This window comes from Prionailurus viverrinus, chromosome C1, assembly GCF_022837055.1.
Source record: "Prionailurus viverrinus isolate Anna chromosome C1, UM_Priviv_1.0, whole genome shotgun sequence".
Classification (NCBI taxonomy): domain Eukaryota; kingdom Metazoa; phylum Chordata; class Mammalia; order Carnivora; family Felidae; genus Prionailurus; species Prionailurus viverrinus.
In genome coordinates, this window is record NC_062568.1 from 22,923,850 (window position 1) to 22,937,715 (window position 13,866).

Below are 13,866 nucleotides of genomic sequence, written 5' to 3' on the forward strand. Positions count from 1 at the left end.
TCTGTCTCTCTCTGTCTCAAAAATAAATAAACGTTAAAAAAAAAAAAATAACATACTTGAAAGTCCTGGCCTAAAAACCAATAATCACTCCATGGAATACTAATTCAGTTACATCACATGCAATAAGCACACACACTCCTCAGTATCTGAAACATCACTGAAAGCTGCTCTCATCTTTGTTTCTTTATCTTTACAAACTACCTAAAGATAAGCATATATATTTTTTAAATTTTTTTTAACATTTATTCATATTTGAGAGATGGAGAGCATGAGGGGGGGAAGGGCAGAGAGAGAGGGAGACACAGAATCCGAAGCAGGCTCCAGGCTCTGGGTTGTCAGCACAGAGCCTGACCTGATGAGGGGCCTGAGCTCACGAACTGCGAGATCATGACCTAAGCCAAAGTCGGACACTTAACCAACTGAGCCACCCAGGTGCCCCATGACTAGCATATATATTTTAAATAGTGAAGGGGGGGTGGTGACAGAAAAACAAAACCTTCTACAACTTGAGAGCAAAATGTAACATCCATTATTAATAAAGGCCTTTACATTAAAAACATCACGGCAGAGCGAATTTTGCACAAACATTAAAGAAGCCCCAGGGGCGCCTGGGTGGCGCAGTTGGTTAGGCGTCCGACCTCGGCCAGGTCACGATCTCGCGGTCCGGGAGTTCGAGCCCCGCGTCGGGCTCTGGGCTGATGGCTCAGAGCCTGGAGCCTGTTTCCGATTCTGTGTCTCCCTCTCTCTCTGCCCCTCCCCCGTTCAAGCTCTGTCTCTCTCTGTCCCAAAAATAAATAAACGTTGAAAAAAAAAAAAAATTTAAAAAAAAAAAAAAGAAGCCCCAGGCGCGCAAAGCATACCTGTTGTTCCAAGCCTGAAGCACTTCACACAGACTCTGCTTCTTGGCAATGAGGGACTCGAAGATAGACTGCAGCTGCTGTGGGGCGTCCGCGGAGGAGGACATGAGCCTGGCTTGCATCTTCTCCACCCAGTTCTTGAACTCGCCTTCCTCCATCTACACAGAACAGAAACAATTCGGGCAGGTGAGGACACACACCCCCAAAAGAAACTTCTGATTAACAGTTAACAGTTAACCTTTGAGTTTCTGTCAGAGAAACGAATTACCTCTTTTTGTGCAAAGATATCTTCCATTTTTTCCTCTCTTGTCTTGCTAAACGTATCAGTTTTCAAAGATGCAAGTCTTTCGTCAACAGCAAGATATACCTGTGAAACTCTGATAAAAACACGGATGTTAAACACTTCAGAAAAGTTGGAATTAAATCTTCTAATCTCTTATCAAAAGAAAAATCACACACACAAAACTTTAACTGTATTTAACCTAATTAAGAATCCTATACAATTCTGCAAAACAAAAAAGACCTAAAGGGATGTACATCAAAATCTTAACAGTTTTTATGTCTAAGATGGTTTGATTTTTTTTTATACTTTTATGCAGTCTTACTTCTTTTTTGTAATAGGCATATATGCAACATATATTTAGAAAAATATTTATGTTGGTATTATGCTAAGTGAAATAAGTCAGAGAAAGACAGATACCATATGTTTTCACTCATAGGTAGATCTTGAGAAACTTAACAGAAGACCAGGGGAGAGGGGAAGGGGGGAAAACAAAGTTACAGTGAGGGAGGCCAATCGTAATAAGAGACTCTTGGATACTGAGAACAAACTGAGGGTGGATGGGGGGTGGGGGAGAGGGGAGAGTGGGTGATGGGCACTGAGGAGGGCACTTGTTGGGATGAGCACTGGGTGTTGTATGGAAACCAATTTGTCAATAAATTATATTAAAAAGTAATAAATAAATAAATGAAAACTTTAAAAATATTTATGATTTCAAAAAAAGCTACATGAATAAACCTGACATTTTAAAATATTTACAATTTTTTTTTTTTTTTTTTTTAAATTTTTTTTTTTCAACGTTTATTTATTTTTGGGACAGAGAGAGACAGAGCATGAACGGGGGAGGGGCAGAGAGAGAGGGAGACACAGAATCGGAAACAGGCTCCAGGTTCTGAACCACCAGCCCAGAGCCCGACGCGGGGCTCGAACTCACGGACCGCGAGATCGTGACCTGGCTGAAGTCGGACGCTTAACCGACTGCGCCACCCAGGCGCCCCTACAATTTTTTTTAAATCTGTAAAAAAAGATGATCGAAGAAACTAAAACTTACTTTTGAAAGAAGTCCTTTAGATCCTGAAGAAGGGACACTTTTAATGGGGCCTGACGTTTAATGAATATCTTAGGGAGTGGAACACATACTTCAAGAAGCCGAATGGGAGAATAACTGAGAGAAAAAAATACAAGTAATAGTAGAAAAGTAAAAAATACTTTAATATCTTGAGTAGAGGTAATCATAAATCCTATGAGGCATAAGAAAAAGTTTCTGTAAAATAGCATTTTACAACAATTATAAAAATATTGAAGACAACTTCATCCATTAGAATACCCTCCCCAATTCTAGAAGGGTTTTTGTCTTGTTTATTTCTTCACTGTACTGTGATGTCATCATTTATCCCCTGAGGCTAATAAAAAACAATGGCTGGGAAATAAACTTTATGAATGAGAGGAATCCCTTTCTACAATTAGCTCATGAGCACATCACTTTCCCAGCTCCTGAGGATTCCTCATCAGTCTTTATTCTCATGAGTCCCTTAAGAGTCTTTCCACCCACGAGTTTATGTTGTCTAATAAATGCTATAACCTGTCCACACAGTAGGTTCACGGTTAAAGCTCTTGCTCCCAAAGGAAATAAGCTCTAATTCTAAGTATTTCCTGAAGGCCTATTTTGTGTCAGATGTTATTTTAGATGCTGAGGATACAGCATTCAACAAGGGCCAGAATTCCTGCCCTCATGATTCAGAAATAAGGAGATTCAGGAATAAACAAATACGTAAAATATACATTATTGCAGATGGTAAGTGCTACAGAGAAAAATAAAGCAGGAAAGGGAGACAGGGAGTGCTAGGGGTGAGGAGTCAGCTCAGGTAAAATATGAACAAAGACCCAGGAAGTAAGGAAAAGCAGGCAGATATCTGGGGAGTAGGCGGTTCAGAGAAGGAAGGGCAAGCACCAGGCTCCCAAGCAGGATCCTCCCTGGTACGAATGAGGCTGCACTGAGGGGACAGGAGGAGGAGGTGAGAACCCAGAGGAGGTACTGAGCAGTCAGAGCTTGCAGGAGCTCACAGGCCCATAAATAGGCTCTGGCTTCCACCCTCACTGAAACAGACACCCAGAAGAAGGCTCTACAGCAGAGGAGTGGCCTGAGCAGATTTTCACTGAGGGAAATCACTTGACTGCTGTTGAGATCAGACTGCAGGGGGCAAGGCCAGAGGGAAACTGGTTGAGGCCACTGCAATCATCTATCAAAAGGCAACAGAGGCTCAGTCCACAGTGGGAGTGGTGGAGATGGTAACAAGTGTTCAGATTCTGGATATATTTTGAAGGCAGAACCTGAAGGCTTTCTCAGATCATTCAGCACCACAGTGGACCCATTCTTTGAACTGGTGATTTTAGCTCTATCTGGAATATCCAATTAACTTTATGCTAATGTCTCAACAAAAATTCTGACAATGCTTCCATGTAAAACAGTGGTTAAGATTAACATGTACAGCAGATCTACTAGTTCACATCACAACTTCATCCCTTGCCAGCTCTCTAGGTGACCTATAAGCTCAAAAGTGAGGTTAATAATAATACCTATTTCTTAAAATAAGGATTAAATAAAATGACAACACTGAAAGCTCTTAGCACAGAGTATGACCCTCTGCATTTGCAAGGGTGGGAGTGGGGAACAACACACACCACAAATTAATTCAATCTAGTTATAGAAGAAATGTTACAAAGCCTTTAGGGACTAGGTGACTATGTATAAGGTCACTTTCCTACCTGAAAGATGCCACCATCTGATTATAGGAGAAATACTGGTGATAATCATGGTGGATGGAGTGACCACACGGCTCAGCATTGGCTCTGCGAGTGTACTGGTGCCCATAAAACCTAAGTTCAAGGTATTTTGCAAATGACATGGACCAGGACTCGTTGGAAAGAGCAACAACTGGTGTTACCTGAAATTCATATAAATCACTTGTTATGCAACCACATACTGAGAATCTCTTTTTTAAAAAATAATTTTTCTTTTCTAGTACAAATCTAATATTTTGACTGCAGAAAACTGGAAAAAGAAAGAAAGGTTTAAAGTGGGTAGAGTTAGGGATAGCTGGACATGCAGTATCATTGGTGATCCCACCACCATCAATATGCTAGTATTTTTACTTTCGTGATGTATATACATACAAATACACATAAATGAATTCATAGAAGGTACCCAGCCAGCATATTTGTAAATAAAAAGTCTTTCCTATAATTAGTTTCATAACCCTGTATTATTTTTACTTAACAATGTATCATAAATATTTTCCCACATAAAATACTCTCATACAACTTGATTTCAATGGCCACAGAATATCCCATTATATGGACACATTAAACCAATCCCTATTGATATACATTTAAGACAAGATTTTCTTTATTCTGATGATGCTCCGATGAATGAATATATATATATATATATATATATATATATATATATATATATACACACACACACACATATATACACACACACTTACAAATATCCATAATTATTGCCTTGGAATAAATTAAGAAAAGTGGGGGTTGGTAGGTCAAATGGCATGAATATTTATGCAGTCTTGGAGACTTTTTCCCACACTGTCTTCCAAAATTGGTGCACTGGTTTACACAATCTCCAACAGTATCTGAGAATACCAATTTCCCCACTTGCTTACCAATCTCAGGAATTATAAATCTTTGAAATGTGATTTCTTAAAAACAAAACAAAATAAAACCGCACTTCACTGGTTTTATTTACACTTCTCTACTAACAACTCAAATTTATTTGCATACGTCTACTGGCCATTTGTGTGAAACTGCTTTGTGCCCTTTTTTTTATCATGCCTTACAGGAGTTTAATATTAAGTATATTACTGTTTGGTCATATTATAACTTTTTTACACATGGAAATCTTTCATCTTTGTGTAACAAAAACTGTTTACCTTTTCCTTTCTAACATAGCCCCAAAGGCAGAAGTTTTTGTTTTAAAATGAAGTATACACACCAAAGCATGTAAGATATAAAAATCAAATTTAAGTTATTCATTTAATTCACTGCTCAATCTATAGAAGTTCACATATTCCGCAACAATATATTACCAGCTGTCTAACAGGAACCATACTTGCTCCTGTAAGAACAAGCATAAAAAGTAAGATCATTGCAAGAAATGATCTCACGGCTATACGTGTGCTACTGCAGAAGGAAAAGACTTTGATTTTGGCTTCCTCAACCACTGATACTGACATAGATCACACTATTATTTTATCTGTAATTCTCATATGTGTCTTCTGAAAACACACTCCAAAATAAGCCAATGAGGTTAAAGTTGGCATAAGCTTGCTGCAAATAATTTGGATAAAAAGTAAATACTGAAAGCATAATATCGTCACCAAGTATATCCTCCAGAGTTAAACAAGAAAAGAAGAAATAAAACACATGCTCCTTTTTCTCAAAAATGGTCCTTTTCACATGGCACATGAAAACCAGCAGAGATCAATTTAAACATGGTCTCAGCTGTATCTCTTAAGATAGAAATGTTGATATAGGCTCAAATAGCCACAAACATCCTGGCGTACTATAATTACTGTGTTACAAGTCTTTCTCCTCCCCAGAGGACAGACGCCATGCCAAGCCCTTACACAGTCCCTGGCACATAGATGGTGCTTAAATAAGTGCTGAATAAATAAGCATAATTGAGAATTGTCAAAATATAATCTCCATAATTTTACCAAACAAGGTATTTATATTTTGTATAATGACTGATAAATTCTAAAATGGAACCTTCAATAAACAAACACTAAATGGAATACACAGCACTGGAAGATAAAATAAATGAGAGCCCAATGACAAATAAATCCAAAGTAATACAGACCACCCCCTCCCAAAAGAACTATGCAAATAAAAAAAGAAATAATGTTGTATGAAATTTACAGTAACAGGGCACGTTTACCTGTTTGCAGATTCTGCACCAGGAATAGGTAAGAATCGTATGTTGATATCCAGGTACTGGAGAATCTAACTCCTTCAGAATTATCTGCACACAGCCTTGGCCATGGACAAAGCGCCGAATATGATGCACCATGGGGGTATCACAGAACATGCTAGGACACTGATAAGAAGGCCTTTGACAAAAAGAAAGTCCTCACATTAACCATGAAACCGAGGAGCAATGTAGAATGAATACTGGCTAACTGGACCCCATCTCCAGAAAGAGCAGCATCCTCTCCGGAGTCACGCTGACCGGTGGATGATCCGCACGGGGTGCCACCCACACTGCTTGGAGTCTGCAGCCAAGCATCCTGTCTTCAGCTACAGCTCAGTGATAGTTTCCAGTTATTGAGCACCTTCTATTTGCTTAGCATTTTTAAAATATCAACTCATTTTTTTACCTAGTCAAGCCCATGACACATCTGGAGCTTGTTATTCCCTGTAAAGGGGGCTGGTAAAAATCACTTGCTCTTGATCATGTTAAGTGGCAGGTGACAGCACTAAGACTCAAACCCAGGTCTAGCTGTTCTCATGCTTCTCCTGCCTCTCATTTCAATCACTCTAAAGATAAACATCCTAAAATAAAGTCTTAGGGATGGCAATGTAATTAGACAAAGACTGAGGAACAAACTGGATAAGATATCCTGGAGTTGAATGTGAAATAAATTCCTTCTCTGTATGGTATACAGAGTGTGGTATCACAGTGAAGGCCACTGAACAATACTCCAACTAATGTTCACGTTTTAGGTTGAAATCCCGGGCATCTGAAAAGCATACATGAAACATAAGGAGAAAATTTGTTCTTACCTGAAACAGTATCTCTCTAAAAATATGCCTAATGTAAGATCATTCTTTCCATAAAATTCCATTGTTACAATCCTAAAAGAAGACAACATTTCTCAGGAACATATCGTAAGAATTGCCACACAGCAAAGATACTTCATGAGACTACAAACTGATTACTTGTTAGATGTGACTAGAAGGCAGTATTAGAGTAGATAATATTTTGCTGTTCTTCTAGAACAGGTTTGACCTCAGCTGATAAAACAGGTTTGGACTAGCTCCTTATCCGTTCCCAGTCCATTAGCATCTTCTCAAACTACATCAGGATGCATAAACAATAACATTACATGAGTAAAACAGACATGAGCCAGGAAGAGATAAAAGCTTCCTTCACAGAGCCCTTCTGCTCTATCACCATAAAACAGAACTCCTGTCTCTTGCTCTCTGGTCCTCATACCTTTACTGAGCAAGAACAGCAGCAGCTCATATTCTTCCGGGAGAACCAATTCCTGACTTATAAATGCCCACAAATAAGAGAATTTGGTTATAGCCCTGCTGTAGCCTAAACCTTATTCAAGCCTTGACCTAAGGAGTCCGTAAACCCCCAGAGAAAATTCCTGTGGGTTCCCCAGCCACAAGTCAGTCCGCTAGAGCTATACGGGAACCAGAAGGATCCCTGATCTCACTGGAAGCAATAAGTGTTTCTGGAGACCAAGATTAAATACAGAACACATTCTGTCAAGGAAACGGTGCTCCACAAACAAGCAGCTACATTCCAGAGTACTTTTAAAACTAAAGAGAAAACTATGCAATAACTAGCCTTTTTCTATCAATCTACTGAGAATTAAGTTTTAGGACAAAATCCGTTAATAAGGCAAAAGACTGACCACTTCTTTGAAAATGATGCCTTATGGAAAACTTGCCTAAATTGTACATTATCATCAAAATGCTTAAAACTAGCTTTTATAGGCACACCTGGTGGGCTCAGTCGGTAGAGTGTGTGACTCTTGATCTCCAGGGTTGTGAGTTTGAGCCCCAGGTTGGGTGTAGAGATCACTTAAAAATAAAAAATCTTAAAAAAAAATATAGCTCTTATGTATCAACTTTCTCACTTTTATAAGTACAAATGTCTTTCCATCCCTCACATCCTTTTCACTCTTACTCAAGGTACCTTTCATTTACTTCTCGTGAACCAACACAAATTTCATATTTAATTCACAAGTTTAAAAGTTCTATCAATTCATATACAACGAGCAGCATGCCATGAACCTAAAAACAGATCGTAATGGCTGATTTTTTTTTTTTTTTTTAAGTTGCTGGAATTCTGTTCTTAAATACAATGCAACAGTGCAAGAGGAAAACCCTACCAAGGGCTGACACAGGCACTGGGGGCGTTGCTGGACTGGGCAGAAGAGCTGCTGAAGAGCACACACAGTCTCTGGTGGTTAACAGGGTTCAGACAGTCCACCTGAAAGGGAAGAAACGGATGAGCACCCCAAGTGGCACCACGCTCCAACCCCAACGCAAGCTTCTAATATCCAACACATTCCTCTTGACTTGTGAAGCCTCCAGTCCTCACTGTAAGGGTTCCACAGAGGACTGAAAACTACCAGAAACTAAATATAAGGAAGAAGAGCAGCTCATTTTTGAGACAAACCAGTGCAAAAACCTTAAGCTAACTTAAAAATACAAACAGATGTATAGCTTGTTTTCTTCAGTACTCTTTTTTACTTATAAAAGTGCATTGAATTATTTTGGAAGTAAATAGTTGACTAAATAGTCCATATGATACAGTCTGAACTGGGGCACCTGGATGGCTCAGTCGGTTGAGCATCAGGTTCTTGATTTCATCTCAGGTCACGATCCCAGACTCATGAGATTGGGCCCGTGTCAGGCTCTGCACTGAAGCATGGAGCCACCTGGGATTCTCTCCCCCTCCGCCCCCGCCCCTCCTTTGCTCACGCTTGTACCCAAGCGCATGCACTCTCTCTCTCAAAATAGATCAACATTAAAAAAAAAAGTCTGAACTGATGGCTGGATATAACATCAATCTGAGAAAAACTCTCAGGTATTTATTTACTTATACTTTATACCTGTTCTTGATTATTACAAAGGCAATAGGTGCTCTCTGTCAAAAATCAAATAGTGCAGAGTTAAGTGAAGAAATTCATGAAGTACATAAAGCCTCTCCTCTGTTGAGGCCACCCTACCTCCCAAAGTGATTGCTTTCATTATACAGTTAAAAACATGACCTCTTTTTGCTAGCTTGCACTCATGTACACACAAAAACACCCACATACGAATACACAGGTGATAGTGTTTTTATAAAAATGAGAGGATTCCGCATATAACACTACTTGCTTTTTAACCCTTGAAAATGTATCACAGGCTCTACCTGGGTTATTCAGTGAGATCCAACTCATCCTTTTTATTGCAAAAAACTAGAAACAAGGCTTCAGCAAACATCCCCGCATATATATTCCTACAAACTGTAAGCATCCTTACATAAGATGCTTACTTATATCTGCAGAATAGGTTATAAAAGATGGGAATCCTGAGAATGGCTACAATTAACAACACAGGAAACAACAGGTGTTGACAAGGATGTGAAAAGGGGAACCCTCTCACACTGTTCGTGGGAATGCAAACTGGTGCAGTCACTCTGGAGAATAATATGGAGGTTCCTCAAAAAGTTAAAAATAGAACTACCCTACGACTCAGCAATTATACTACTAGATGTTTACCCAAAGGATACAAAAATATAGATCTGAAAGGGCACATGCAACCCAATGTTTATAGCAATGCTATTAACAGCCAAACTATGGAGAGAGCCCAAATGTCCACTGAATGATAAATGGATAAAGAAGATGTGGTATATGTACATATATATACACATACATTTATTTATATATATGTACATATATATGTGTGTATGTATGTGTATATGTGTGTATACATGTATGTGTGTGTGTATATATATATATATATACATATATATATGTGTATATATATGTATATATATATATGTGTATATATATATGTGTATATATATATATATATATATATATATATATATAAAATGAGAATGTTACTCAGCCATCAAAATGAATGAAATCTTGTCATTTGCAACAACATGGAAAAGCTAGAGTGAATTATGCTAAGCGAAATAAGTCAGAGAAAGACAAAGACCATATGAGTTCACTCATGTGTGGAATTTAAAAAGAAAAACAGATGAAAACATGGGAAGGGGGGCGGGAAGAGTGAGCGAAACAAACCATAAGACACTCTTAATGACAGAGAACAAACTAGGGTTTGATGGAGGGGTGGTGGGTGGGGATGGGTTAGATGGGTGACGGGTATTAAGGAGGGCACCTGTGATGAGCACTGGGTGTTCTATGTAAGTGCTTAATCACTTCTGAAGCCAATATTACACTACATGTTAACCAACTAGAATTTAAATAAAAATTTGATAAATATAAATTAAAATTTTAAAAAATTGGAATCCTGGACCATAGGTATGTGTATGTGTGTACGTATATACACATACATACATACATACACACACACACACACACACACACACACACACACACAGAAACTAAAACAGATCTCCCTATCATTTTCTATAAATTTACATAAATGTATATAAACACAAATTTACATAAAATTTATTATAGCTATTTTTCCACACCATGTTAACCATGACTCTTACCACTTTCTTTTTTTGCCAATCTCACAAACAATAATGTACCGAACAGAAAATAGTATATACCATTATTATTTAGCACTTCCCTAACTGCCAGTGAAATTAAACATCTTCTTATTTATTCTATTAAACAACTTCATATCCTCATTTAGAGATGGATGTTTTCATTAGTTTTATTACAACCACCATCAGTATGTCCATAAGCAAATCTTAATTTCCCCTCAATTTCTGTTTAAAAAGAATAAGGGCATAGGGCGCCTGGGTGGCCCAGTGGGTTAAGTGTCCAACTTCAGCTCAGGTCATGATCTCATGCTACGTGAGTTCAAGTCCCTCGTGAGTTCAAGTCCCATGTCAGGCTCTGTACTGACAGCTCAGAGCCTGGAGCCTGCTTTGGATTCTCTGTCTCCCTCCCTCTCTGCCCCTCCCCCATTCACACTCTATCTCTGTCTCTCAAAAATGAATAAACGTTAAAAAAAAAAAAAAAGAAGGGCACTATCATAGTTAAATAATGCAAAGTGTTTTATGCTAAATAAATAAATCTGACATTTTCTAAAAACACATCAATTTTCTATAGTAACCTTCATCTTGCTCTCCCTCATAATCATTAAAAGGATCAAGGATGCATCACACCACACCCAAGTTACCCTGCCACAAATTTTTACATGGGTCCACCCTTCTCCCTACGGCAAAGTTCTTCCTACTTTATTATGAGCTCAGCATGAAACGTTCAAAATCAAGTTTCATTACTTTATACTCTTATTTTTTTTTATGTTTATTTATTTCGAGAGAGAGAGAAAGGGAGAGAGAACGAGCAGGGGTGGGACAGAGAGAGAAGGAGAGAGAGAATCCCAAGCAGGCTCCACACCCAGGACAGAGCCCGACCCAGGGCTCTATCCGATGACCCTGGGATCATGACCTGAGCCAAAATCACGAGTCGGACGCTCAACCAACTGAGCCACCCAGGTGCCCCGTCCTACCTTATACATTTGAAAGCAATACATGAGCCAACAGACTCCGGGCAAAAAAAAAAAAAAAAAGAAACTAAAAGAAGAAATACATAATAAATCTGCAGGCAATCTGTCATATTCATGGGTTTTTTTTAACCCCGCTACAGCAAGTTTTTCAACACTTTCTAAATTTGCACAAGCTCCCAAAGTGGTCTGCCTCACCTTTGTTGACCACACTGCATCACTCGGAATCAACCCTTTCTCCTCGTCACCATCAGTTTTGCTTCCTGATCTGCCACTTGAAGTACCAGATACATCCTTTGAATGAGCAAAAGGGTCTGCATTTTTTTGCTGAATTCTTCCTCCTCTGGCCCGATAATCAGCCAGCATTCTACCCAAGCTCTGGCTATCCCCAAGATGCTCAGCAATTCTAGTGCTCACTAGCTCGTGCGAGGGCAAGACTTGAATAGCCTTGGCCTGAACACTTCCGTTCATGCCTTGAAGACCAGAGAGATCCCTAAGCAGCTGCTTCTTCCGCCTGCTTTCCACTTCTTTGAACTCTTTATTGAGGAGAGGAGACCAGTAAACCTGCTCTGCGAAATAATCTCGGGTAGAGCATCTCATCCCTTTTTCAGTTAAAAGGAAGGGCTCCCGGAATGTGATTACTGGGGAGATACAGAGGATCATGTCTTTCAATTCCTGTTTAAAGGCCAAAGAATAAGTCTTTCGTTTATCTTCAGAAGAGGTAACCTCCTCAGTAACATACAATCCAGTGTCATCCTGCAAAGGGTCTCTAAAGGCTCTCATCTGGCTTTTGGGATCCTGTAGCTCATCTGGGTGCTGCAAAGCCTCCGGCTGCTCCAAGCCCACAGCATCCTGCTGGTCGTCCACGTGCAGCGGCAACAACGATTCTGGGACCGATGGAAAGAGAGCACAGGGGATCCCTGTGGGGCAAGCCGTTGTGGCATACTCTTGATGCTTCAAACAGGCAACATCCTGTGGAATGCTTCTATTCTCCTGGTCACCCTTCTCAAACACAATCCTTGATTCTAGCAAACTGCTATCATCGGAGGGCAGAAATTCTGAAGGAAAGTCAGGCTCCCGGGGGAGGGGGCTTCCGCTGAACGGCTCTTGTGCGGTCCCTTCATCCTCCCGCCCCTCAATCAGAGAATGGAAGGAAGGGTTTTGTGTTAACGTAGGAGGCATAGCAAATTCATCCATGAGGAAGGAGATTTCTAGTTGAGAATGATAAGCTACACAGATCATAAATATTAGGATCTCTTTAACTCGAGCCAGCTCATAATCAGAGCCTCCTCTAAGCTTGATTGTACAGCCCAGGTGCTGTGGACAGCCTTCAAAAAACATCAGTGTTTTGGTTTGCTCTACAAATAAACATATAAAAAGTTTAAGAAGACATAGTTGGCATTCCACAAGCCCAGACAGAATTATTTCATTATCTTGACCTCTACAAAAGAAAAACTTTCAAGTAAGACCACAGTTACCAATCCTCATTTAACAAACACTGCTAATAGATGTTAGTATTATAACTAAACATTATTAATGGATTATTAGAAATTAGGACAAAGTAAACACTGTAGTACTGATGAGTTTACTCATTTCTTCAATTCTCCAATCTCAGGTCAATCTATCTAATGATCACTCACCATTAGGCAACTGAAAGATCTGCATATAAAATTTGTGACAGGTGCCCAGGTGGGGTTTTGTAAGCAGCTGGTCCATCGACATTACTAAATCACCTTGGGTCATCCGACTGATTCGTTCTAAAACTTGCTAGAACACAGAAAAACGTTTTATTACAAAATTAGAGGATAAAATTCTTAGTAAATTTTATCTGGAAAATAGGAAAAATTTAGACATAAACTTCACAATTAATTTTCTTAATTTTAATTATATAATAATTTTTGATTCTAGATTACACTATAAGTAGTTGCTCAGTGATCAATATGTTCCCACGAAAACAAACCAGACTCATATTAATAACATTATTAAAAGGCATGTGAGCATCGTGCATTGGCACAGGACTGGGGGAAACAGGAAATTTCCTAGAGGTGGCCTCTATTCTGAAGAGGGTAACTTTTCAGCAGAGAGAGCATCTTCTACTCGTACAATTCCCCAAACAAAACAAAGGCTCAACAAATACTAGTCATTACCAATTATCTATTACATCTTTGGTGTTACAACTATAATGAGTGCTATATAATTTATTACCCTTTCCTCCAGTCTGAGATTCTCTAGTCTTAAATAAAGAAACGACTGTCGTGCTTACTGTCCTAC

General features: G+C 39.1%; 1 protein-coding gene across 7 annotated transcripts in view; it reads right to left on the minus strand.

Moving 5' to 3' along the window:
* Window positions 1–13,866, minus strand: part of PIKFYVE (phosphoinositide kinase, FYVE-type zinc finger containing) — an 89,688-nt gene that overhangs the window by 25,408 nt on the left and 50,414 nt on the right. For all 7 annotated transcript variants that reach the window (XR_007154717.1, XM_047870417.1, XM_047870415.1 and 4 more), the window contains 9 exons: window positions 13,236–13,362; window positions 11,794–12,953; window positions 8,286–8,386; window positions 6,943–7,014; window positions 6,098–6,269; window positions 3,904–4,082; window positions 2,189–2,302; window positions 1,126–1,234; window positions 861–1,015 (listed from right to left, as the gene is read on the minus strand). Coding sequence is in view for 6 of the 7 variants with exons in the window: in XM_047870417.1 (XP_047726373.1) it covers window positions 861–1,015; window positions 1,126–1,234; window positions 2,189–2,302; window positions 3,904–4,082; window positions 6,098–6,269; window positions 6,943–7,014; window positions 8,286–8,386; window positions 11,794–12,953; window positions 13,236–13,362 (2,189 nt within the window). In the remaining variant the exon portion in view is untranslated. The remainder of the gene's footprint in view (window positions 1–860; window positions 1,016–1,125; window positions 1,235–2,188; window positions 2,303–3,903; window positions 4,083–6,097; window positions 6,270–6,942; window positions 7,015–8,285; window positions 8,387–11,793; window positions 12,954–13,235; window positions 13,363–13,866) is intronic.